At 48.8% G+C, this 27057-nt stretch overlaps 4 protein-coding genes across 5 annotated transcripts in view; 1 reads left to right on the top strand and 3 right to left on the bottom strand.

Annotated features, from left to right (window-relative positions):
* PLXND1 (plexin D1) overlaps positions 1–2683 on the top strand; it is a 66531-nt gene extending 63848 nt beyond the window's left edge. Inside the window, exon 36 of the mRNA XM_414455.7 lies at positions 50–2683. Within this exon, the coding sequence (XP_414455.4) occupies positions 50–166 (117 nt within the window). The 3' untranslated portion in view covers positions 167–2683. The remainder of the gene's footprint in view (positions 1–49) is intronic.
* A 1537-nt stretch (positions 2684–4220) lies between these two features.
* On the bottom strand, positions 4221–5585 carry H1FOO (H1 histone family member O, oocyte specific). The gene is made up of 5 exons (XM_046900246.1): positions 5529–5585; positions 5115–5398; positions 4892–5030; positions 4758–4816; positions 4221–4659 (listed from the first exon to the last, which is right to left on the bottom strand). Exons 1-5 carry the CDS (start codon positions 5542–5544, stop codon positions 4345–4347), a joined length of 813 nt encoding a protein of 270 aa, XP_046756202.1. The 5' UTR covers positions 5545–5585; the 3' UTR covers positions 4221–4344.
* Positions 5586–6228: 643 nt separating this feature from the next.
* Positions 6229–10753, bottom strand: RHO (rhodopsin). The gene is made up of 5 exons (NM_001397497.1): positions 9952–10753; positions 8949–9117; positions 8708–8873; positions 8338–8577; positions 6229–7460 (listed from the first exon to the last, which is right to left on the bottom strand). Exons 1-5 carry the CDS (start codon positions 10310–10312, stop codon positions 7341–7343), a joined length of 1056 nt encoding a protein of 351 aa, NP_001384426.1. The 5' UTR covers positions 10313–10753; the 3' UTR covers positions 6229–7340.
* Positions 10754–14565: 3812 nt separating this feature from the next.
* Positions 14566–27057, bottom strand: part of IFT122 (intraflagellar transport 122) — a 30772-nt gene continuing 18280 nt past the window's right edge. For both annotated transcript variants that reach the window (XM_015293170.4, XM_015293171.4), the window contains 12 exons: positions 26417–26583; positions 25355–25526; positions 24086–24188; positions 22450–22590; positions 21373–21470; positions 20404–20504; positions 19005–19170; positions 17969–18080; positions 17410–17538; positions 16486–16565; positions 15709–15873; positions 14566–15012 (listed from right to left, as the gene is read on the bottom strand). In XM_015293170.4, coding sequence (XP_015148656.1) covers positions 14923–15012; positions 15709–15873; positions 16486–16565; positions 17410–17538; positions 17969–18080; positions 19005–19170; positions 20404–20504; positions 21373–21470; positions 22450–22590; positions 24086–24188; positions 25355–25526; positions 26417–26583 — 1524 coding nt within the window. In that variant the 3' untranslated portion in view covers positions 14566–14922. The remainder of the gene's footprint in view (positions 15013–15708; positions 15874–16485; positions 16566–17409; positions 17539–17968; positions 18081–19004; positions 19171–20403; positions 20505–21372; positions 21471–22449; positions 22591–24085; positions 24189–25354; positions 25527–26416; positions 26584–27057) is intronic.

Here is a 27057-nt window from a genome sequence, read left to right as displayed (position 1 = left end):
GGACAGGGCCCCATACTGCCTGCCCCTCACATGCCCACCTCTCCTGCAGATCGTGGCCGCCCTGGACTCCAACCCCACAACAAAGCGCACTCAGCTCCAGCACAAATTTGAGCAAGTGATTGCACTCATGGAGGACAACATCTACGAGTGCTGCAGCGAAGCCTAGGCTGACTGCAGCCTGGGAAGTGACCCCTAGAATACACTGCTGTAGGGAACCTGCCTTGACCACAGGGACACCTTAGTCGAAGTCCATGAGGGTCGTTCTCAAACCAGCCTTGTGGCAGCAGTGGGCCTTACCTGCAGCCAGAGAGCTCCCTCACGTATCAAGAAGCAACAAGACACCCTTTGTGCAGCTAAAAAATCATCTGGTCAACACTGTGGCACCCATAACTTACTGCTGTTGCAAGCCAGAAATGGAGGCGTGACACCTGTAGTGAGCTCAGTTCACCACTTCTCAGTAATTCGTTCCTGAGCAGCTGGCTCCCCACATCCCTGTCTGCATTCCTCATGGACAAGACCAGGCTGCAGAAGCCATAACAAAAGGGCAGCTTCAGGGAGTAACAAGCAGAGATGGCATAAACCATCAGAGCAATGGCAGCACGCTCTCCATTCCACACCATCCCTCTGACATCTGCATTTCTCTGACGCCATGGACAATCAGCTGTTCAGTATCTGCTGCATTCTGTGTATTTTCGTGCCTTTTAATTTTTGTATTGTATGTGCAAACATAACCACTCCTTCATTTAAGATTTGGGCAATCCAGGGAACAGGGGTTGAGTTAAAGCAGTTGCTTCCTATGTAGCTGGGGAATGCTGAAAGCACTTTATCCCCTAACAGTAACAGCTGCTAGCTGGCTGGAAAGAGTGCACTGCATGTTGGTGTGGGAAAGACTGTTCTGCCTTCCCCTGGTTCCCCAGCCTGCATAGAGTGAACTGCAGCGTGCAGTAGGGTAGGCAATTATCCCCTAACGACCCACCCTCCAGCCAGCTGGGCATCGCTTCCACCTGCAAGCAGTGAGCTGCCCCTCACTCCTCTCTCCCCACCCTACTGGCTGCGTACACAGCTATGGAGCTGACTCGAGCTCACCTCACCAGAACAGTCCTCTGACAGAGCAGACTGAGCCACACGCAGGGCAGAATATCCAGGCATCATCCTTCCTCCCTCTGTCCCACACTTTCTCACTCTCTGGTATCTCACCATGACCATCACCTAAAGCAGGCCAGTGCTGCAGAGGGCTGTTCCTAAAGCAGCTTGCTTTGCTTGCCTTGAAGCCAGCACACCATGGTTACCACCCAAGAGCAAAAAAATGGTTTTGTGACACATTCAGTTTGTCAGTCCATAAAGGCAAGCAACCCATCCTTGTCCCCATGGCAGCAAGATGCTCTCACTCACACAAGCCAGCAGAGCAGGTCAGACATCACAAACTGAGGTAGGAAGCATGGCACTCCACACAGCGAGGTCAGCAAGCAGAGTCCCACTGCAGAGACAAACAGGACTTGTCTGAGACCCAGGAACATCACTGCTGTCCTGCAGCACCTGCTGGGGCCCATCCCAGCCTGGCATCCATTTCCTCTCTGCTGGCAGCTCCCGTTCCACAGCCAGGGCAGCCATGACATGTATCACTCAGGCCCCTCTTCAGAGGCTGGACCACATGTCTGAAGCCAGCATTCCCACGCAGACAAAGGTAACCTGCCCGTGAAAGCTAAACCTAGCTGTAGCTGTAGGCACCACATTTCCAAACTGCCAAATATAGATTAAAAAAAAAAGTGACTACCTCACTCCAGGCAAGGTCTCAAGGTGAGCCTCTATTACTCATCCAGCTGGCAAGGATGCAACCTGGTCCACCAAACTCCTCCTGGGTGACTCACTGCCACGGGCAGGTGGTCGCACCCCATCATTCCAGGAACACCACGTTTGTCAGAAGTTAGAACATCAGAGTTGTGTATGTGTATATAGATATCTATTTTAAAACAAATGATAGACTTTATCCAGTATGTTAAAAGGGGGTGGGGAGGGGAGGGAAAGAAAAGAGGATTTGTTTGGGGTTGTGCTGTTTTTGGTTTGTTTGTTTTTTTTAAAGAGAACTACAGGAAAAGTACATACACTGTAGAAGTTTCAATGTCTTTGCTGAGGATGTGGTTTCAGAATAGAAACTAATAATGTAGCTGGGCTACATTTTATTTTGAAAGTGATTTCACACAAAAAAATAATCTTGATTTTTTTTCTTTAGAAACTGTGAATAGTTGCCATAGATATAGACAGGCCCAGCACAGGGAAGGTGACAGTGAGAAGGACCAGGGTAGTAGAGAATGTTGAGCTTGGCTGGAGGTGAGGAAAGAGCCATGGAGCGACGGCCCCATGTCATGATAGGAAAAGGGCACAGGTGAGCCATTAGTGAGTGTAGTTTGACTCCAGGTGATGTGACTGGGCCATGTATTGGGGTCTATTGCTTTCTTATTTAATTTTTTCCAAAGCAGAAAAAAAAGCTACAACCATTCTAAAGAGAGAATTTTAAAAGAGCAGAAGCTTGAGGGTTTGTAGTGTTGCCTTGAACCCCTGAGCCCTTTGTAACATGTTTTTAAACTTTGGCATGTGTTGTGGGTATAGTGCCCTTACCTGCTGTGTAGTGGAAGTGGCAGACTCTTGGAGAAACCTATCTTTGTAATAAAACAAGGTGCTGAAACTCCGTGTAGTGAACTTCCTGCTCCTGGTACGCACAGAGCCTGACACTGAGAGGTATCCCTTGCCTGAGGCATCTTTCTCTCACACAGACCATGCAAATCTCTGCACTCCTCCAGCTCAGGAACACGGGGAGGCAGGCAGCTGTCAGCTCCACCACGCAGCACTGCAGTGCTCAGGGCTGGCAGCTCAGCAAGAACCATCTTCTTTCCCAATGGGACAGGTCTTATCCTCTGCAGGCTGCAGCAACTCACCATTCCTGCCTAGCATGGCAGGAAGGTCCCACCAGAACAGGATCTAACACAGAAGGTAGAACAGCCATGTGAGGACCTGAACAAAACAGCCACACACACCAGGACCAGCATAAACATGCCAACCCACGGGACTGGACACCCTTACACTGCCAAGGAGAAGTCTTGGGGGCCAACCGTGCCTTCACCCAGCAACACCATCCCCAGCCCGATAACCATGGCATAGCTGAAATCCTCTCACTTCCACCATCTTCCAGTAAAAGATGCTCTTCCTGGACACCACAGGGATTTTCCTGTATTAAAGCCAATTCTTAGCAAAGCCAAATCCAGTGACTTAATAATATGGCCCCTTGAGGAGCCTTATGTTTTATAGTGCCTGGTGAGAGAGGACACAGCTCCAGCCCTGTTGCACTGCGGGACATTTTGTGCTGGCAAGCAGTCACTTGTGAGTTTGACCACTGCTGAAGGTGCAGCTGAGCTCTGCTGGGTTATTGCTGCAGTATTCCTTACCCTGACCCTGGGGAATGTGAGTTCAGATTTATTAAAGATGCATCAACATGGCCAAGGCTGAAGTTTAAAAGCAGTTAGTTTGCTCAGCTCTTGCTTAAGCCGCACAGCAAGGCCAGAAGCCTTGGAGGGCATTGGCAAAGCCAGCTGAAGATTAGTTAAATCCTCTTTAGGAAGAGAGTTTTACTTCCACTTACTTTCTCCCACCCAGGAGGACTGTGAACCTTTGTGTTATCAGACTGACCTTCAGAAGGGCTCCGCTCTGCACAGAGCAGGAGAAATGCAGGCATTTAAAACTATCATATGAAAGCATTTATACATTGGCCTCCAGAAGCTAGCAAGACAGGTTTTGGGGTGGGTCTTGTGCACAGACAGATAACAAGAGCATGAGCAATCCTACAGTCCGCTGCAAACACCCCAAGCTCTTTTTTGAGCCCTAAAGCACTTCTATCTTCCTCTTTAACGTGGGTGGAGCTTAGGCAGCTCCAGCCACCACTGTGAACCATGAAAGCACCCATCCCTACTGCCCTGGCACTGCTGTAATCTGAGCTCAGTCAGGCATTAGCACAAGGGCAGCTGGGAGGGCGTGAGGCCGGATGCATATCCTGCACCAAGGCTGTGGGAGTCACAGCTCCATTCTCACAGAACTGGAGAAGGCTGAGCTGCCCAGGGCATGTCACCATTTTGAGTCCCACCGCAGCCCAGAGCCCCTGCCTAGGCTGGGGCTTCTTGTGCTGTTGGCCTTGGGCGATGGGCATGCAGGGCAGGAGTCGTGCTACTCCATGAATCAGACAACCTTTATTAGTAGTGGATAAACAGAGTTAACACCTGGGAATTAAAATCAGCTCCTACCCCAAAGCCCAGGCTCAGCTGGGGACAGTGCTGTGCTGTCAAAGTCCTGGGGCCCCTATGACACCTTCCTGCCAGGAGCTGCCGGTTGTGCTCTGGCCTCCTCCCCCTGGCCGGCACCCAAAGCTGCTCGGGGCTTCCTTGCCTTGCCTTTACCTCCTTTCTTCAAGGCAGCTTCCTGGGTCTCCTCAGGCACCTTCCCTTTGCTCTTGGCTGCTGGGGTCTTTTGGGGTCTCTTCGCCCCAGCACCTGCAGGGCGGTCGCCACTGTCCGCTCGCACACCCTTAGCAGCAGGAGCTGCAGGGGGCTGTGACCATCCTTTGCCAGGGGCCCGGCGGACCTTCACTCCATCACTCCCCACCGCTGGCTGGGCCTGGAGGGGACAGAGCACTTCAGGCCGCCGCCATGACACATCCCACGGCTTGGGCGCAGCCGTGGCATCCCCCGACCTTGTCACCCAGCCATACTCACATCTGCAGGCTTTGCCCTGGGCTTCTTCTTCACTACTTTCGACTTCTCCTTGGCAGCGCCTGCAGAAAAGCAGCAGCAGGTGAGCACAGGCAGAGCACCTCACGGGGGAGTGCACCCAGACCGCCTGCCATTACCTTGCCCTCCATCGCTCCGCACCACCGCAGGGGCCCGGACAGCCTCGGCAGCCCCTCTGCGTCCCATCTTCGGGGCCGGTCCCTCGCCGGGATCCTCCTGACCCAGCGTCTGCTTCTGCTGCAGCCTCTTAGGAGCGAGCTGGGAGCAGGGAAGGGGCAGGACGTGGGAGCAGTCGGCAGCGGCAGCGCCCAGCCCCAGCCCCGCTCCGGCAGCCCCGCTCACCTTGAAACGCCCCGTGGCCCCCAGGGCGGAGGAGTTGTGGGGCCGCACCAGGAAGCCGCGGCTCAGCCCGGTCGCCAGCGCCCGCTTCAGCAGATACTTGAGGCGCACGGGGTCCACCGTGGGGTACTTGGTCAGGATGAAGCGCTTAATGGCGACGACTGAGGCGCCCTTCTTCCCATCCTGCGCCTGCAGCGCCTCGAGCACCATGTGCAGCGTGGGGGGGTGGCGGCTCCGCCGGCTCCGGGCGAGCAGGCGGGAGAGCCGGGCAGCGCCGACGGCTTTGGCTGCGAGGGATACAGAATGGCAGCGTGAGGCGAAGGCGCTCGAAGCCCCGAGGGCTGCAGCCCTCAAAAGCCGAACGGCGTCACCGCGCCCGTTCCCAGCGAAGGTAACCGCGGTGCCCGCAGCCCCGACCTGGTTGGGGCTCCATGGCAGCGCAGCTCCCAGACACCAACCAGGCGCAGCAGCCTCAGACCCACCTCACCTGCAGCTAATTTATCTGATTCGGCACGGTAACGGCGAGGGCCGGTTGGGCGGCTGCTAATTGGCGGGTCCCCACCGCAGCGGACACAGGTGAGCCTGAGTGCTCCTGCCCAAATCTTTGTGAGAGGCTGAAAGGAGAAAGAATGCTCTGAGCAGACGGTTGGAAGAGGGGTGGGAAGCGGAGCCGCGGCCCCAGGCACGTGCTGTGAACGCCTCTAAGTGCCAGCCCGTGCACTGTGCACGGCAGCAGCCCCAGGTGTGTGCTCACACCTCACGTACCCCTGCCCGCCGCGTGCTGCTGTGCTCAGGGGACAGCGCTCCCAGCCCCACGTGCGGACAGCCCTATGCGCCCCTCTGCAGCGCCAGCACCGCGGCGTTGGTGCCGCAGGGCTCAGCACGGGTGGCGGAGCCGCATCACCGAGCGGTCACTGAGCACCGCGCGGCTCTGCGGAGCGCGGCCTCGCCGGGCAGCAACGAACAGCCAACCTTCCTCCTCTTCCCTCCAAAAGCAGCCCTCGGATTTGAAGTACATGAATCAGACATCAGCCTAAACACTGAATTATTCATAAACTGCTAATCTTCAGATTTCACTGAATATGCAGAAGTATCGATAAAAAAAATAATGAGAGAATTGTACTTGCAAATTGCTCTTTATTAAAGATTTAACTTGCATGGGTTCTGTATGTTCCTTATTAGACATCGCAAAGCTGCATAGGATTAGAAATCAGAGAGGATAATAATGTACAAAAATAGTTTCAAATGTTGATAACACTGAACAGCAAGAAAAACATCTTATTTGTATAGCTGAGCTAAAAATAAAAATGAAGAACACTGCTACAATTGCAATATGCCATCTTGTAGTGCCTGGAACATATGCCGGTGTCTCTGCACCATATGCTCCCATGTCTTGCCTGCTCTAACACGGAGGAAGCTCAGCAATGCACCAATCCGTCCTCAGAAGCACGAGCACCGGCCAAAGCCTCCTACGTGGGCTGACACTGAGCTGGGCTGCAGCTGACAGGGAGGGGTCTGCGGATGGCTGGGAGGGAAGGGCTGCATCCTGCCGAGGGGCAGCGAGTGGGGCTGCTGAGGGGCCAACACCGGGAGCACAGTGTGGTGCTGGATGGATGGAGAGCGCGCCGAGCCCTTCCCAAGCACGCCCAGCCATAGCGGGACACAGCTGCACCATGCTGTGCCGCCTGCTCGGGGCTGGGATCTGCACCATCACCCCTGCAGCACAGGGGGCACATGTGCACCAAAACCCACCCGTCATCCCAGAGGTGTTGCGGTGCCCTTCTGAGGTGCTGGGGCAGAGTCGAGCGTGGAGCTCTGAGCAGTGGGCATCTGGCAGTGCTCAGCCTGCCCCAGCACAGCCCCCCGCCCCGGCCCAATGGCTGCTGGTGGCTGCCAGCCTCTGTCTGCAGCAGTGGAGCTGGGAGGGGCTCAAGCCTCTGACCCACCGAGGCCCTCAGGTTGGGGTGAGGGAGGTGGCAGCGGTTCTGCTGTGCCCGGGCTTTGCAGGGCCTGCGTGGTGCAACAGGTGTGAGCTCTCAGTGAATCGACAGAGAGAGAAGCACAAAGTTATGCCAGTGGAGGAGCTAAGCTTTTGCATTTTAATTACAAAACGTGTACATTTTCACAGCCTTGTTCCCAGGGTTCCTATGGTTGGGAGAGCAGCCCGCCCTGCAGGGCTGTGCTGAAGCGGGCAGGCGCTGGCAGTGGGCAAGGTTGGTGCAGCGGGACCTATGCAGGGGACACCTGGCTGGTGGAGACGGAGGAGGTCTCTGTCTTTCCAGCAGACGTGTCCTCATCGCCCAGCGGGTTCTTGCCGCAGCAGAGGGTTGTGATCATGCAGTTACGGAACTGGAAGAGAGAGGAAGCAGCGTGGTGAGGGCAGGGGGCTGCTGAGGGGCTGCCTTTATGCTGGGCCCAAAGCTGGGGGTGGTGAGAAGTGAGCCCAGCAGTGCCATGGGCACTGAGGAATCATAGAATCTCAAGGTTGGAAAGGACCTACAAGATCTTCTAGTCCAACCATCACCATTACTACCACAAACACTAAGCCACATCTCGTAGCTCCTCATCCAGACGCCTCTTGAACACTGCCAGGGATGGCAACTCCACCACCTCCCTGGACAGCCATTCCAGCGCCTCACCACTCTCTGAGAGAAAAAGCTTTTCTTTATGTCCAACCTAAACCTCCTCTGGTACAACTTGTGGCCATTTCCTCGGGTCCTGTTTGTTGCCTGGGAGAAGAAGCCAAACCCCTCCTCATCACAGCCTCCCTTTAGGAAGTTGTAGAGTGCATTGAGGTCTCCTCCGAGCCCTCTCTTGTCCAGCCTGAACAATCCCAACTCCCTCAGCTGCTCCTCATAAGATTTGGAAGGAACTACCATAGCAGGAGCAAACGCAGGTACAGATCCCACATGCTGTAGTGGGAACTGCTTGGAACCCTCCAGCGTGTCTGCACCAGGGCACTGTGCTGGTGAAGTCTCCCTCCCAGTGCTCAGGGCTGGGGGAGGCACTCCCAGCTGCTCCGCTGGGCCAGCGTGCACATTGCTCAGGTGGGTGTCTGCATCAATGAGAGCTGCACAGTGTGAAGGAGTGAGCTGCACTTCACTCTCCTGCACATCAGCACGCAGTCCCTGGAATCCCCTCACGGCTCACGGCGTGCTGGAGGTGTGGGAGCTCCCCGCAGCTTCTACAAAGAGAAACACTACAGAGGCAATCAGCTGGCAGTTACCTGTTTGTTCATTACGATGTAGATCACAGGATTGTAGATGGCAGAGCTCTTGGCAAAGAATGCCGGGATGGTCATGAAGATGGGTCCAAAGTCTGAGCCCTGGTTGGTGAAGATGTAGAAAGCGACGCTGGCGTAGGGAACCCAGCAGATGAGGAAGGCGATGACCATGATGATCACCATGCGGGTCACTTCCTTCTCTGCCTTCTGGGTGGTGGCAGACTCCTGCTGCTGGGCGGCAGCCTGCGGGCACAGCAGGGCAGTGATGGAATCGGGAGGGCTTGGCCTGCGTGGGGCGCAGGGCCGGGGGTACCGCTCCCTTCTGTCACCGCGTGGAGCCCGGCACAGCCCCCACCCCCCGGGCAGCACCCACCTCCTTCACAGTGCAGACCAGGTTCCCATAGCAGAAGAAGATGACGGCCAGTGGGATCATGAAGTGGACCACGAACATGTAGATGACAAAGGATTCGTTGTTGATCTCCGGCTTCAGCGTGTAGTAGTCGATCCCACACGAGCACTGCATGCCCTCGGGGATGTACCTGCGAGCACGCGGGGTGGTCAGCGCCCGGCAGAGCTGCCCACACCCTGCGCTCCATGCCCAGCCCCCTCCCTACCGTGACCAGCCGAACAGCGGGGGGGCTGCGCAGGCCATGGCCATGATCCAGGAGAACGCGACCCCCATGATGGCGTGGTTCTCCCCGAAGCGGAAGTTGCTCATGGGCTTACAGACCACCACGTATCGTTCCACGGCCAGGACGACGAGTGACCAGAGAGCAATTTCACCTGCACCGGGGAGAGAGGGGTAGAGATGCGGGGACCTCGAGTGATGGGAGGACAAAGGCCTGCCATTGCTGGCATGGGGAAGACCCCCATCAGCAGTGAACCTCCACCCTGTGCTCAGAAACAGAACGGAGCAGAGGACGAGTACCCCACCAGTGTGGTGGGAAGGAGTCAGAAGATGCCTCCAGAGCCCCAGCGGTGACCGCTGTGCTGCTCTGCTTTGAGACCCACCACTGGATCCTGCCCTCCTCCCACACACAGCGCTGCACCCACTCTGAGCTGCAGCACTGCCCCCAGGTTCTGCTCGGGTCACCCGTGCCTGGGGGCCCGGCCCTGCCAACAGCTGCCTGCAGTACGGCTGGGAGCGGAGCTGGCTGGAGGAGGCCGTTCTCAGACACACGGCCCTTATTTACACTGTCCATCACCGGCTGGACGGCACAGTGAAGGCGGCACAGTGAAGGCGGCTCTGCTGGGCTGCGCTGCGCTGCAGTAACTCTCAGCCCCCCAATGCCAGAACAAACTGTCACCTCTCCCGTCAGAAAGCAAGCCAAAGGGATGTGCAAATCCAGCAGCTGCACAATCTGCTGTTGGTTACTTTTCATGGTTACGCTGTGGTTCGCAGGAGATGGAACAGGTGGCTACCAAAACAAGGCTTAAAAAAGAAGTGCCATTTGCCACTTTCTTCACTTCCCACCCAGAAGTGCTGCAGACACCGCAGCCCGCAGCAGCAGCAGGGCCTGGCACGCAGCACCCGGCTTTCAGCAGCAGCTGGGCATCCCCCCCCCACCAAAATCTGGGGAAACTTCTGTCAGATTTTTGGAAACTTGGAGAACTCACCGCCCAGCGTAGCAAAGAAGCCCTCGATGTAGCACCCTGTTACTCCAAAGACAAAGTACCCGTTCATCGAGGTGTACATGGTGGTCGTGAAGCCTCCGAAGACCATAAAGAGGTCGGCGACCGCCAGGTTCAGGAGGATGTAGTTTAGAGGCGTCCGGAGTTTCTTGTGCTGGATGGTGACGTACAGCGTGAGGAAGTTGACGGGGAAGCCGAGCAGGATCAGCATGAACATGTAGGCAGCCAGCGCCGAGAACTTCCAGGGCTCAGCCAGGTAGTACTGGGGGTACTCGAAGGGGCTCCGCACCACCCCGGTCTTGTTGGACATGGGCACGTAGAAGTCTTGGCCTTCCGTCCCGTTCATGGCTGCGGTTTGTGGGGCGCCTCTCAGTCGCACTCAGTGTCGGTTTTTGTATGGGGGAATCGCCCTGCAGTTGGGCTCGCACCGCTGCCCAGCCTCTGCTGTCGCCCCGCAGAGAAGCAGCTGTAGGGCGTCCCTTATAAAGTGCCCCCTGCAGTAAGCCCCGGGCATCGGTGTCAGCGCGATTAGGGCTTAGAGAGTTATTAATCATAATCATCCAGGGGTAATTGGCTTTTCTGGGTGGGTATTAAGGTGACACCTGTTTCTGGCCCACACTGTCATTGTTGGAGACCACGGTTCATGGTCATATGCAGACAGGAAGCTCTGCACTGCTTGTGTGGGAGCCCAAACCGGACGGCAGCCCCACCTGCACGCAGCGCTCCCTGGCACACTGTGCTGCTGCCCCAGGGCTGAGCGCCCGCTGCCTGGGCCCAAAGCACTCATTGCATGCAGCAGCCCGGGCTGGACGCCCACCGCCCCGTGCCCCACAGGGTGCCCCATCAGCCCATCACAGGCTGCAGCGCCCATCAGTTCAAAATGCCTCAGTTTACCCACAGAGGGATATGGGAAATGGGACACGTTACTGCCAGGCCAACGGGCAAAGAGCGTCAGAGAAAGACAAAGCACACAGGATCCTTCCTGTGGTTGTGCTTGACCAAAGCAAACAGGAATTAATTTTGTGGTTCAGAACCCCCAGGCCATGGGTCTGGGCACTGCAGCGGCTGGGCTGGACGTGCTTGGTGCAGTCCCTCCATAGCAGGGGCCTGCTCTGACAGCAGGACTGCAGGGCTGTGACAGCAGCCTGTCCCGTCACAGCTGCCATTTTCAGGGGTAGGCTGATGAAAGGCTGTGCTTGGCAGCATGGCCATCAGCAGCACTTCTATGCGCTCTCAGCCACCTGCTTTTTGTGCCACAAAATTTGTCTGGTAAGGTTTGAACAGCACAGTGAAGCACTGATCCTGCTAGCAGGCTTCCAGTTGCATCACCTCCTCTGTTCTTGTCTTCATATACAGTTTGCATCACAGCAGCTACATCGGCAGCACCTAATAAATAACCTCCATCTGTCCATCTGTCTTGGACAGATATCATTCTGCCTTGATCCAGAGAAGGGTTGTGGACAAGGCACAAGTTCTGAACTGAAGCCAACATTTGACCTCTTACTCTGATGACAGACATCTTCAGTCTCCTTGAAACCCTGCAAAAGTGATGAGTTCCATGGAGATGGGCATTAGAGCTGCAGGGGAAGCTGTCGTTAGATCTGTCTCCCTGCTTGATGTGCCCGGTGTTGTTTTGAACATTCTTCATGCTAGCCAGCAGCTGTTAGATGTTCTCTGGTTTTAACTTTTCAAAGTGAAGCCTACCACAAAGGGTCTCTTTGCTGGACAAGGTTATTCTTTATAGTTCACACCACTGTGATCAGTCCTTCAGCTTCCAAAGCTATTTGCCCCCATCTCTTCCCCTTTTTGCATCCTCCGTTTATCACTTTTCTCGCTACGTCAATGCAGCCAAGAGCAGAGGAGGGGTACCTGAGTGCCCCATACAGCACAGAGGGGGATGCGCCAGGCCTGGAGCTCGCAGTTGAGAGATGAGCAAGGGCTTGTGTCAGCTTGGCCTTAATTAACCAGCTTCAGTTCCTGCCGTGTTTTTACCAGTGTTCCCTGCAGGTTAGCTCAGTGCACGCAAAACAGTTCAAAGGGAGAAAGCAGAAAGCTTTGTGTTCTCTTCAAAGAGAAGGCCAAGCAGAGAAACTCTTCCTCTATGTGGGGAACATCTCACAGAAGCATTGTTACCACTGAAAGCCTGGCTTCCCATAACCAAAGGTGGGCCTCTATTGCCTTCACAGCCACCAAAGTCCTCCTGCTGTTGGTGTGCAAATGCCACCTCCTCACACATCCTCCGCCAGTACTAAGTCCCTCCCAGTTAACTTTTCATGTGTTGCCAAGGCCGGAGAAGTGCCTCTAGCTAGTTGCAGATGCAGCTGTTCATATCTGTACCTGGACACATCAGATTACAGGTTTATCTTCCCAATACACAAATACACCACGTAAAGCTCTGATGCAATAAGCCCTGCTGAGGTGAGCAGCTGCTGTTCTGAGCTTAGAGCTGACGTGCGTCACCGCGGGGGTCCAGCAGTGGGAAGGGAGCAGTGACAAGGCAGGTGCAGGGCAAACGGGAGAGAACAGTTGGTGAACCGCCCACAAAAGCTTCAGAGAAAGGCTTCGTGGTGGGACTTCTGCACATCCAGAGCCTTCTCACCACGAAGTCACCAGGGAGCTTCAGCGGCACAGGGCGTCCTGGAGCAGGCACGTCTTTCCAATGCACGAGATGTGTGGAACACAGCTTTGCCTGGAAGAGCCCGGCACCCTTCTCAAGCTCAGACCATATTCACCAAAAAAAATTAAAAGAAATAAATAAATAAGTGAAGCTTCCTCATCTGATCCGCTCCGTCTGTGTAATTACAAACCTTGTCTGGTTATTTTTATCATTTTTCATTCCTGCTGCAAAGCCAGCTCATTTCTGGGGGAACGAGCTGAATTCCATTCTGGCTCACATATCAAACAGCATTGTTTATCAATGTCAGTCGCAACGTCTTTATTGCAAACAGTGATATATGAGTCAGAAAGCAGACAAGTGCTAATTAGAACAGAACGTTTTTAAAGTGGTAAATTAAGCAAATTTGGTCAGGAACAGTTGAGGGACTCAAAAACACTGCAGTGCCATTGGATGGAATCACAGCATGGTTGGGTCGGAAGGGACCTCACAGCCCCCAGCCCCCCCCAGCTCAGGCTGCCCAGGGCCCATCCATGGCCTCGGGCACCTCCAGGGACGGGCAGCACTGCCAGGACCTCATGGTGCCAGCAATAAAAATTGCCTTCCCAGAAGCTAATCTAAGACCACCGTCTTTTAGCTTAAAGCCTTTACCCTTTGTCCTATCACTACGCTCCCTGACAGAGCCCCTCCCCGGCTCTCCTGTAGGTCTCCTTTAGGTACTGGGAGGCCAGAGTCTCCTCCAGACCTGACAGCTCCATCTCAGCCTGGCTCCATAGCAGAGGTGCTCCATCCCCTGAGCCTCTTCGCGGCTCCTCTGGCCCCGCCCCAACAGCTCTGTGTCCTGACATTGGAGGCCCCAGAGCTTAGCACAGCACTGCAGGTGGGGCCTCACAGGGGCGCAGATTTCAAAGCATCACTTTGCAGAGGAACTCGAACACATGCTGATATCTCATGCAAAGTGCTGCTGTTCACAGGGTAGCTGTTTTACCAGCAGCTGCCAATCTCAGCCAATAGTTTAATACAATAAAGTAAAACATAATTTCCCAATCAAAGCAAAGGGAGGCTTATGGCAGAGAGGATGTCTTAACAACAAAACTTACACTGAGAAGGGCACAATTTAAAGTGGATGAAAGTCAAGAAACCTATCACTTCCCCGTTCAAACCCAGCCCAGCTGGTTGCCCACACAAATTCTCAAGCTCTTGCAGACAACTCAGTGAACACTCTCAAGAGATTCAATTATACAGGAGTACTTCTGTGTACTCAGCCTGGCTAGTATAGAGTTAACGTTCTTCAGAGCAGCCCATGTGGTGCTGTGTTTTGGATTTGCAACTAAAAACAGTCCTGATAAAACATCAGTGCTTTAGTATTGTTGAGCACTGCTGATAGAGTTGAGGGTTTTTGTTGGTCCCTACTTTGCTGCCCAGCAATAGGCCAGAGGTGGACGAGGAGCTGGGAGGGCACGCAGCCAGGACTGCTGACCCGAGGGGTGTTCCGTGCCCAATGACATCGTGCTCATCTTCTCGTGTAACCATGACTCAGACTGAGGCCCTGCTTTCCAGGAAGCGGCTGGACATCTGCCCGCCATGGGGAAGTAATGAATAAATGTCATTGCTTTGCTTGCAAACACAGCTTTGCTTATGAAACTACCTTTATGTTGACTCAAAGCTTTTCCACTTTGGCTCTTTTGGTTCTCTCCTGTTCTAACAAGGTGGGTGGGAAGTGAGCGAACAACTGCATGGGGTTTATCTGCTGCCTGGGATGGAACAACTACTTTTGGTTGAACAGCCAGGTCATTAAAATCCCCTCAACCTCAGCACTTGGTTGGCAACAGTAAAAAAAAAATTGGCAGGTAGGTCCACCTCCTCCCACCTCCTTACTTTGCTTCCCATGGTTCTGGGGCAAAGAAACACTGGGAAAATGCCGATGAGAAATTTTAACAAGCACGAGTTCTGCACAGGTTAAAAGGAAATTCTGAGACAAACAGTACTGAAAATAGTGCCGTTTACTTGAAGTTCTGTCAATAACAGGTACATATTAAGGACAAATTTTTGAGTTCTAACTCAAATTGGAATAAAAACAATTCCGTGGGTTAATTTGACCCTGGAAACTTTCCTGTAGAAATCTGTGGCACTTCAGCTGTTTATCTGGAAATACAGAGGACATTCACCAAAACAGACATTTCCAATTAAAAAAAAAAAGTTACATTTCCTTCAACTCAGTTTCACTCGTGTCCAAAATAGAACAAGATGGCAACTAAGTTGTTAGGAAACCTAAGAATGCAAGAGATGCCTTGCCAAGTCAATAGGGAAGGCTCTCAGATGAGGTATAAGATCATTTTTCTTCATTGGTTTGACTCATCTATTCTCCTTCGGCAGAACGGACAGCAGTTATGCTGCAGTACAAGAAGCTCATAGTCTTCTGTGTGAAACATCTGTGAATTAGAAACAGATTGAGGGACAAGTTAGCCTCTGACTAGCTCAAAGAAAATGGAATTTCAAGGGGGTTTCCTGACACCCTCTAAAGCTGCTATTACACAAGAACTGGCTTTCTTGCTTCCAGCTGCTTGTCAGAGCTATAGTCCAGAATACAGAAGCAAATATTGCACAGACCACTGCCAGTGGACTTGAAGATGCACGAACCAATCAACTACTTTTGCAGAGGGAAGGATGAAAATTGGAGAGCATGTTACCAAATGAGACTGAACTCCTGTATTTCAGGAAGCCATTCTTGAGAGGGGAAGAATTACTGGAGGGACCGAACCAAAAGCCAACCGAGCTTACTGGGTGACTCCCTGCTAGACCAGATGGAATGTCAGAGAGGCAGAGCAAAAGGCGTGAACACAAATCACCATTTGCTGTTCAGCTGAGGTTTGCCCAAGGAGCTCAGACTGCCAGCGCAGCTTCTCAACCCTTTCTTCCCAAACTCAGCTACCTCAAGGTTTAAGGAGTGCAGCCATTTCTCTGAGCGTCACATTGCTTATTTTGTTTTCCATTGCCTTCTGTCTCTACATCGCTCGCTAACTTACTAAATATATTTCAAAGTATGGCATCTCAATTATTTCAATTTTCAGCTGATTTCTCAGGTGCAGTGGGCTTTGGGGTTTTTCAATCCTCTCAGTGAAGAGTACCTGAAAGCACGATGGGCACATGGTAATGGAGGCATCGGGCAGCAGGGAACGGTAGTACTGCCATCGCAGTGGCTTGGGCCAGCGTTTAATGAGGACGTCCCTCCGACTCATTGACTGCAGAACGGCACGATTCACAATCACAGGAACAAACTCTGAGCTGCCTTGCTGCAGGTAAGAAGGTTTAGAAAGAATTACCGTTACCAACTGCAAAGTCCTGTGAGGATTAGTAAGATCCTGTGAAATGCAAAGAACAACTCAGTGGAATAAGCTAAAACAGAACTGGCCTGAGCTTCAGTGAGAGCAGCATCCAGCTGCATCTCTAACTTCTTCTCCATGAATTTCTCTTACACATTAACACAGCTCCCTGCAAATAACACATGTGCCCAGAGGCAAGTACTAAAACCTCATAGGAATGACTGTCTCGTGGCTATACTGCCTGACACAGAAAGGGCCAGGGAAGATACTGCACAGTGATAAAACCAAACTGCAGAAACACTTACTTTAAGATCTTTGTATGTGACTGTCTCTCAGGGCATTTCCCAGCAGAGGAATCATTGTGTTTTTATTTATTTATTTTAAGACAGGAGTTATCATCTCATAAATCCCTTTCCCTCTCATGTTCTGGCCCTCTCCTGGAGCCTTGCTTTGTATTTCTCTTGTGGGAGTCTACATCACACATTCACAGGAGAAGAGCAGCATGCATTAAGGCAAAATTCCTTCCAGATTCCTACTGGTAGCAAGAAATACATGACTGCAAGATGCAGGTACAGCTCTTACCTCAAAGCTCAGTTTTGCAGTAAAGGGATCATCGTCTTCAGTAATAACTGCACTGTCATTAAGCCTCAGACTCTGTGCATCTAGGTGTATTTCTTAAGGAAGAACCACAGTTCCTCTAAGATCAGCTGTGAGCTCTATCTCACAGAATAAATAGGACATCATTCCAGCAGGACTGGTACCCTTGTTGCTTCAGAGGGTCAAAGTATTCCCAAACTGCTACACTACCCAAACTGTTACAGAACATACTGCAGGAGGGCTTGCTCTGATTACAGTAGCTACAGAATGTTATCACTGCAACTGCTGTAGAACAGCAAAATTGACTATAACCAAATATGACATCAGCTCTGCTTTATCTCCTCTCTGTCTGCTTCTGACATTGCAAGAAGCACACAAAGCAACCTCTTTAAGTTACATTTCAAGTCGTTTTAGAGACTGTGTTTTCTTGTGCACTGCTCTGCACCTGGTGCTATACAGCCCCCACAGCAACTGGGGGCTCTGCGTGCTGAAACATTACAAAACATGGTTATGAAGGAAGTCCATGCTGGTTTCTCTTGTGAAGGAGAAAGCAGCCTCTGAAGCAAGCTGTTACTGGAAGGAAGTAACACACTTCAGATTCTCCCCGCTCTCCACAGAAAGCAGTTACAACAGAACAGGTACAGCGTGGCATTGCACTGCTAAAAAGATCGATTCCACGTGATTACAAGTGTGCCTGTGATGAACAGGCTTTACGAAAATATTAGGTTAAGAGACCACTCCGGTTGTTACACCAACGTAAAAAGGAAACACAACATATCCTTTTTGTCATATGACTAAAAAAAAAGCACACCCCCACTCCAGAAAAAATAAAAACAAAACAAAAAACAACAACAATTGTTGTTTTTTCCTGAGAAAGGGGCTGGAAGCAGTTTTCCATCAGCAGGATACCATCACCCATCATCTCTTGCCATTTATTCCCACTTTTATTCAATCTTGGAGCTTCGAGATCAATGAGAGATACAGCTTCTTCATCCGTGATGCCTTCTTCCAAATAGAACTCGACCAGATGCAGTACTTCTAAAGGGTGTGAACACAGGGAGCATTGGATGGGCACAATAACAGAACAGCATTCTAGAAAACACTGTGCCCTTTAAGGAAAATTAACATCCTTCACCTTCTGTAATGGTGTTTTCCCCCCACATGTTCTCATGATGAAAAAAACAAAACCAACCCCCCCACACACTCTCAAAGGATGGCACTGGCTCTAAACACTTCATACATTCAGGTTTCCAGAACACAGCAATGCTTTGCTGCTGCTATCGTGCAGTGAAATCCAGCTATCCCTGGGACAAGAAGCAGTCACTCAGCCCAATCTAACAGCATTCAAAGGGAAGCTTTGTTTGTCCAAACAGCACTGCATGGGGAACAAATCAAGTACAAACTGACCCTGTTCACTTTAACGTGTACCTACTTGAAAAGTACAACAAAATGTGATACTCCAACGCACCATAGGAAGAAGCGGAGAAGACGAAAGGCTGCCTGCAGTTAATGCAGACATTCCCTAAGTTATTTAGCAAAGGGTTGTTGGTAGAGCACCTATAGCACAAGGGCACAAGCTCCTGCAAAGACACACACATAGCACGGTGATTGCAAACAGGTCAGCACAGTCAGTACTCTTGGTTTCAACTAAACAGGAGTTCCTTAGGTTTACACCACTGATTTTACAACAGCCCCTAAGCTGAAGAAACATTGCTGTGAAATCGCATGCTTTAACATCTGAAAATGCTTTCACATTAGAAATAGCTGTCTTTGCCACTCCAACAATGAAATTTCCCCTTGTCTTTGTGGTAAGGAGCAGAATTTTGTATCAAACACACAGTGCTAAAAGAAGTTGAAGAGAAGGTTACTAAAGCAATTTTTTTTTTCCTTCACAGATTCGGTCAAATTCAAGTTCTCCAATCAATTCATCTCTCTTATTTTCAAGAGCACCGTTATTTTAGGCCATTCTTAAGACTCTGTTTCTATTATTTCAGTTGGCCAGGTACACGTTCACTTGCACAATACAAACTTATTTTTAGTGAGTACTCCACGAGACGTGGCTTCATAGAGCACTGCAGAAATTCAGACTTCAGTTAAAGAAGAAAAGGTGATAAAATAAGACTTGAGGAAGGAAGGTCACCCAAGGGATAGGGGGAGGAGGGAAGGAGTGCTAGGAGTTGGAACAAATGAAAGTGACCTCCAGCTGCAGAAAGACACAAAGACCATGCAGAAAAAGGCTTGACAGAATTAATAGGCAGAGAGGAAGGTAGATAAAAGAGAGGAGAGGGGGGAGAGAAGCTGCCCATAGAGAAAGAACTGGTTTTAAGTTTGTTCTTGGGAACAAAAGGAAGCCTGCCCTGAAGGATAACAATAAAAGGACTGTTTCCAGCAGAAATGTAATTCCAACACAGGCCTACGCATAATATGTTTCAGACTTTGTGTATATGACAACTCAGATTCTTGAATTAGACTTGAACATTAATGATTAGCATGCAACTACTTACTTCGCTGTCATGGAATGGCTTGGATCGGATTGTCAGGCTGCCCAGCTCTACGGATTTCTGGAACCTAGCTGGGATCTGCAGTCCCTGTAACTTGTCGTAAGCATGACGTGCCAGTTTATATGCACCCAGAGCTTTACTCTGTTTTGCCAGGGCAAATAATGTATTACTGTAATTAAATTAAGGAATAAAAATACATATTTAGGAAAAAAGCAATGTTTATTCTTACCATAGAAGATGTGCAAAGAAGCATATTCCACACTGGTACTTTAAACTGCCCTTAGCAAAGTAAATGCATATACAAAATTCCTTTTAAACAAGCAAATGTGAAAGGCCTATCAAAATGTCTGGGGGTGATTGCAAATAAAGTAAGGAACTGACACTACATTAATACTACTTGGTTAAATATTCTGACCTCCACACTGAAGTTTGTTTTAGGTTGAATGGATTTTGCCCAGACAAAAAAAAACAACAACAACAAAGCCAAAAGCCTTACTGGAACACCATCAATGCACTGTCAGCTGCTAAACACACACAGTCTCCTGAGGAGAACGCAGCAGCAGCTCTGTGTCACTGACCAAGGGCCAACTCCTTCAGTAGCATGTAACAGTAACTGCTGTTCAGAAAGCTACGAATCACAGCCACAACAAGACATGGTACGAAAGACATTTTGAAAGAATATGTAAGTGAGGAAGTTACTAATAGGAAAGCAAACATCCCATCCAGAGCCATGACAGAAGCAAAACTGCCTTCTCTTTGGCAGTTGGTGACCCTTTCTGTTGTCTTTTCTGGACAGATGCATTTCTGCAGCGTTCACACAGGCCTTGTACGAGGTAACCTGATCTAGCTGCGGTGCTCCTGTTCATTACAAGCCGGACTAGATGGCCTGCAGAGATCCCTTCCAACTCTAAGGATTCAATGACCCTACTTCAAAAAGATGCAACATGCACTCACAGAGTTGTACAAACGTTAGGTTGAGAGACACTGCACAGCTCTAACAGCCCCAGATGGAGCAAAAGTGCCTGTTTTTTTCCCCTCGCTCCCGTCTCAGCTCAGGATCCTTGCAACAACTCTGTCAAGATTCAGAGCCAGCATCCCGTTGGGATGACTAACACTCCCTGACAAAGTCACACATCACGCTGGGTGGGTGGCTGAGAATTACACGTTAGTTGGTTTGTACAGCTCTCCAAGACTGTAAAGAAAAAAAAGAAGGTAGTGCAGTCAAAAACAATGGTTTGAAGGTGCTGATTATTTCCTTAGGGGCACAAGTCGATTTCCATTAGCTATAACCCACAGCTGAAACTGAACATACACTAAAGTAGATCTCTGCACTGTGGCTCAACATCAATTACTCTTTTAGTGTACCTCAGCCTCTAGATTCTGTGCAGTGTTGGAAGGATACACTTTGGAGATCCCCAAGGGAGTCTCCTTTGTTAAGCTGTGAAGCAGAAACCTGGAAATATTGAAGAGTGTTTCAGGCAAGTGGAAACTGAAAGGCTCCTCCTGTGGAATTAAAAATAGAGACGTTTCTAAGACAATTCATATCACAACACATCACAACACCAGGCATCCCAAGCATCGTCCTTCCTTCATGCAGTTGCGAAGAGATGCTGACAGAACATACCAAGCGGATTTCACATGTTTAACACCAAAGTTCATGCCTATTATGTGCAGAAAAAGACAGAAAGGGATCCACACAGCTAAAATAGAATCCTTGCCAGACTATATAAAAGCAAGGCATGAACAGTGTGCAGCCTCCACTACTGAGAGGTCTGAGATAGTCTCACTAGCAGAGACTTTGGCTGCACTTTTGGGCGAGGGCATGGATCAGAGGGTTCTCATATGCTCCACAAAAGATATTTTCACCAACAGTGGTAGGAACATTACTATAATTGCTGGGAGCAGCAGGAGCTCCCCACTCAACACTGCATGTCTTTTGGAGTAGTTTACATATATCACCACTGATAAGAGGTAGCATGCTGTGAGAATCTCTAAATGAAGGTGCCTTCTGTATAAACCTGCTTTTATAAACCCGATTAAAAGGAAGAACCCACTGCAGCCTGCAAAGAACTTGAGATCCAAGGTGCTGGAACCAAACCACAGCCAGCAAAGCAAGTACTGGGGGTGGAGAGTCAGCCACGATCATATTCTCTACGCACACACTGAGACAAACACACATCTGCTAAAATGGCACTGCACTTTTTAAGAACTATGACAAGTTCTTGTACAGTACAAAATGTTGCTATGCAGTACCACTAATCTACACTCTATTTAATTGTGTGAAGTCATTATATGCTTGCTTATCTCTGGACTTCTGAAAGTAAAACATTCAGGAATCATACATACAAAACTTCTAAAGTAAATATCTTACAGTGTATCTTTGAATATAGTGATAGACATGGTAAACTTCTGCCAATTGCTGGAAGTGATGAAACTTCTGCAGCATTTCAGTCTTCTGTTCTTCATTCTCTGTGGGAGGAAAAGGCATTAGTATAAGCCCCCCAGGTAAACCTTTGAGAGTCAGTGTGAAGAAAGCAACGTATTATGTTACTCCCAAAAGAAGTACACACCAGTCCAAGTGTGTCCCATCTACCTATACAAAACACAGGTTATAGAGACTTGCTATTTTTGGGAGCAAGTTTCCACTTCAAGAAAAGCATGCTGAAAAAGTGGTGATGGCTTCAACATAGCTAGAGGCTACAGGTTAGGTAAAGGGAGAAAAGAGCAGCCATGCATCACTGGAAAGCTCATTCATACCTTCAGAATTTACAAATGAAATGAGTTTTGAAATGTTTCATGGATATTAAATACACTACTAAAGAAACTGGAGCAGTTTGCATCTCCACACAATGCCTCAGAGGCAACATATCAGCACTCTCAGGTGAACTAATAAAAAAGCACTTACAGCACTGAGCAAAACACAGTGCTATCAACCTTTGTATTCATTACCAAATTAGTTCTCCTGAGCACTAGCTCTACCTCTCTCCCAGAGAAATACACTCTGGAGACAAGATGATAGCTCATGAACAGTTCTGTATTTGTTGGCATACACAATTTGTAAAGTACCTCCCCTACCTACATTCAAATACTAGGCAGATCTTATGCTCCAGAACCACCCTGCAGTTACTACCCTTGGACCCTCCAATCACTTCTCTAGCTGCAGCGTGTTGAGGGAAGCCACACAACGATACAGACTCCCAGGATGCACTGTTTTGACTCCAGCCAGATTTCAAAACAAGGCCTACACATGCTGATGTTGTTGTTTTGCTCATCTGTTTTACATAAGAGCATGGGAAAACCAGGAGACTACAAAAATAGCACAAGCCAAAACTATGCTGAGTAGAAAAGAAAAAAAACAGTGAAGGAGCTGCAGCAATGCTATCACAATTCAGCAATTGTCTGTCTACATGCACAAGAAGGTAAAAATATAAGCCTTTCAGTTACTTACCTTGGGCAATATCTAAACACTGCATGGAAAGCATCCAATAATAATAGGCTGCGTCGTTAAATCGGCTTTCAACCACAGCATTGTGTGTTAGCTGCTCCAGCACTCTCACAGCTTCTCTCTGCCTGCCAGCCTTGTGGAATGCTACAAAGACAAAACAAAGAGGATTTTACAGTGTGATTATATCAATTAGCTGAAATTAATGTTTTTAAATTAAGAGCGGTCTATTCAGCCAATATCAAATCATCTATTCAGGGCAGGATGAAGGGGATTATACACTGGTATTTTTCTACTTGAAAGCAGCAACGCTAATGGAACACGAGATGCAGCTGTAGGTGTTTTGTGGCTTTTGCACTGTCCTGGGGGCTCTCGAGCTGCTATACCTTGTACACCTCTGGTGTTTTTGTTGTTCTTTTTCAATACAGAAAAGAGCAAAAGCACAACAATCATTAGATCTGCATACAAGCAGTTGCAATCTCTAAATACTGCAGATCACACCTGCATTTAAAACTACAATAAGTTAAAATTAGTTCTAGTCAGTAACACTGAATGTTTTAAAAGATGATACTATTTATTATATCCTTCTAGCACTCATTAACAGCTTCTCTTTCGGTGAACCTCAGAAGCCAGTATAAAGTTAGATTCTAACTTCTCACTTGGTATAAATACATTTGGCAAACACTATCTTCATACAGGACAATAAAGGAATAAAATAGAGATAAGACAATTGCCTCCTGACTTAAGGCAGCTCCACTAAAACCACGTTCTCACACACCCACACTGAGCTCTCCTGCTCACCCAATTTTGTGGAATTTGTATCAGCCAAGACACAACAGCACAGAGCTCTGTGGAACAAGCTGGGAACAACACACGTACATTCACAGATCTGTATGTGCAAACCACTCAGCTGCTCAAAGGTTTAGTGCCGAGACACACAGCCTAGTTTTGCATGGAGACAGCTCACGGCTGGCACTTCGCTAGCTTGGCCTTGTAAGCAAATGCAGTTACACCCTTAGATCCCAGCTGGCTCTGGAAACAGCAGATGCAAAAGTCACATGGAGCTGCACCTGAGTTAAGCAACTACTGAAAACATGCCGGCTCCACATGGAGCTTGCTTCAGCCTCTCCTTATCCCTGGCACAGCTGATGAGTAAAATTCTGAAGCCTGTCCACATGGTAGAAGCTTGACTGCTCTCTTTAAGTAGTTTTATAAGCCTAACAACATCCATGAAAACTCTTACAGATGAAAATGTTACCTGTACAAAGTGAATGTAAGCTAGATATAAGGAAAATCTGCTATTTCCACTCCAGCTTGTGAGGTACCTGCTACATTTTGAATCTTACTGGGATAAAAGTATTAACAAAACACAGTTCAGCTTTACAGCCAAAAGTCATGCTCAATTGTGTAATGACACTGAAAACCTGGAACTCTATTTGGATGCCACCATTTCTGATAGGTCCGTCACACTTTGCATTTAAAAGAGGAGACCTCCAGCTACTTCATTTTAAAGACAGGTGTGAAGATATTGATTGCACTTGTTTTTGAAACCACAGACAAGAAATTCTCCAGAGCAAAGACAGCATATTCTGCATAGGAGAAGTACAGAGGACATTCTGAGTGCTCCATGAGAAAGTCTTACCTTTTTGTGCTTCTTCAAATCTATCATTCTCCGCTAGCCACTGAGCATAAGGGACATAGACCTCATCTTTGAATTCAGGATGCTTTTCACTCAAAGCAAATGCCTGAGGTACGTAACAAAAGTCAGTTTTAGAACACCTGGAATACTCTTAGAACACTTAGAATACAGTTTTAGAATGGTTTAAACAGTTAAAGGCTTTAGAACATTTCATACGATCCATCCTTCAGCTCTGAGTAAATTCACAATAAAAATATACAGAATAAAGATTGTAATCCATCTTTTCTCCAGGATGAAATTAATGTATTTTAAAACAAAATCAACAGCAAAAGGAAAGCTATGCATGGTAACTGTGTGGGTTACGGACTAGTGAAACTTGAATGTGTGCATATGGACAGAAAGTGGTAGAGCTCACAGCAGAAGACAAAAATGTTTTCATTTTTACTGAACACATATTCTGAGATTGAGGCAATGCTCTAAATGCAGTTTAGATTTGCTTTCTGCACTCACTAACTGGTCAATAACGGACCAAGCCTACAGTTTTCTAAAGCACCCATACAGTGTAGGGGGCAAATGGATTGTCAGTTCTAGAAGCACTTTGAAAACCTTTCCTCAAGAAGCTACGCCTATCAAAACTTAACTTGAAGAAATAAGAGCAGAATTAATGGTGACCCCAACTCTGAGGTGTGTGACAGTGACGGGCTTGTGCTTCCATGGAAATCCCAGAGAAGTCTGCAAAACTTCACTCGGCAGTAAATCCAGTTCATAAAGTGGTGTCCACGCCAACAGAGCAGACATTACCAGGTGTCAGTTACACCTATGGTATGCTCACTCACTTGTGTCCAAGTCAGAAAAATACTTCAGTTCAAAACAGAACTTCCCTCAATACAGTTTCCATTCATTCCTTCTAATAGTTGAGAAGCATTCTGTGGATTTGCATAGGAAATGGGCAACTACCCACAGGTAGGCAAAGCAGGGTACTGGGAAGCAAGACCAGGAAACATTCAGCCAGAACACTTGACAAGAGAAAAAGAAAACCAACTGAGCAAAACAAACAAAACAAAACAAAACAAAACCACCCATTAAACTGAGAAAACAAGCAAACAATAAGCACACAGAATGAACTCTGCACTCTGAACCACACTCTCCAGAAGCCTGCCACCTCCTTGCCTCTCCCTTCACTGCAATGGGTGAAGCAATGCTCATTGCCCTCTCCTGCAGTCGGAGACAACGGCAGCAGCTTTAAACACGGGAACCAGAAGGCGTGCTTACTTCTTCCCAGTGGTGCGTCTCCACGTGGAGAGAGACCAACGCTTTCAGGTCACCAACCTTCATGTAGGTTTCTGCTGCATAGCCGGGGTTATCGAGTTTCTTAAAATAGAAGGCACATTTTGACAGAGGCTCACGCTCAGCTTTATCCAGCTTCCGAGCAATTTCTATTAACCTAGATGCAGTAAAAAAAGCCGTGTGTTTCAGGTTCAGCCTCACCACTTTACCTTTTGCTTAACGTTGTAATAACCTCATTTTTAATCAGGGATTTTTTAATGCCATAGTAGCAGTACCACGCTATGTGCTGCTGAAACAGTTGTCAGCAAACATTCAATATCAATTTTTTTCTTTTACAAACTCAAAACCTGTTTCTACAATCCCTACTGATGGGTGCAATTCCATACTGCAGCAAACCATCTTCAGTGGGTGTGCTCAGCCATGGAGACAGAGAGAAGCAGTGGATCCCACATGACTAAGTTGCACAGGACACGCTTCCCTAGCCCTGACCTAAAAAAAGAGCCATAATAAACATTACTCCACTTGCCACCCAGGAAAAAAGAGGCAAGGGAATGCTGAGTCACCTGCCCAAGCTTTTATTTCAACTCAGCAGAAGATCCAAGGCAGGAACTGCTGTAAATAAAGGAGAATTTGACCAGGACCAGAGCAGCCCAAGAATTTACTTCCTGGAATCCCGCACTCCAGTTGTCTTCCCTACCCACTAGTTTGTTATCTCTTGCAGTTTAAAACAACAGAAATAGGCTACCACACACAAGCACTGCTGTGATGATTGCTGTGAAAACCTTAAGGCATGCATATTTCAGAAGACAGTCTCATAATACAGATTAACCCATTCATATTTCTTACCATTGTAATGTCCCCGCACTCTAAACATATGCAACTTTAAAAACATTTTAAATTGTAGCTGCGCTTCAAATACAGCCTATACTCTATTTGATATAAACAAAGGTGTATATCAAACGGGTTTTGTCTGCTTGGAGAGTTATGCAGAATTCAATTACACTGAATTGCAAGATTCTATTATATTGAGATGAAGCTATAACCCACATATCAACCCAGCCGTGGTCCCCACTGATTTCTATGGCCTTCATGTGCTCTCCAGCAGAAAGGTACATCTCCACAGCTGCTTTTGGCTCATTGATATTCTTGGCCCAATCTGCTTGTTTTTTTATTAGCATCTTTGTGTCTTTGGGGTCTCCGGATCGGAGGAAATCCTGAAATAGCACAATACAAAAACGTTGGCGTTATTTTCTGGTCACAAACACCATTACATTTCAAATACTAAAATACATAAGGGTTTTTCTGATGAACATCATTATGCCTCCTACGGAAAGACATGGTGCATACAGTGCAACAGAAACCAGTGCCACCTTCAGAGACTGATCATCAGGGGCCAATGTTGGGTAGGTAACAATGGCAGTTTCCCATCTTCGTAGTTAATTAAAAAAAAAAAAAAAAAGTGGGAGATTCTTTAAAGGCCAGGAGAGGGATGGCACAGATGGCTCCGAGGTAATCAGCAGCCTTCCAGTAAATCAGACAGGGTGGCATCTGTCTGGAGGTCCTGTTTAAGTAGGTACAGTCATGACTTCTGCAAGCCATCCAGGTACACACCTTTCTAAAACAAAACAGTGCTGCTCTCAAAAGCTGGTAATGTAACAATTTAAGTGTCTTTTTCAAACCAAGAAGGT

The sequence above is a fragment of the Gallus gallus genome, chromosome 12, assembly GCF_016699485.2.
Source record: "Gallus gallus isolate bGalGal1 chromosome 12, bGalGal1.mat.broiler.GRCg7b, whole genome shotgun sequence".
Lineage (NCBI taxonomy): Eukaryota > Metazoa > Chordata > Aves > Galliformes > Phasianidae > Gallus > Gallus gallus.
Note: the sequence above shows the minus strand (reverse complement) of the source record. Positions and strands in the feature narration are given on the sequence as shown.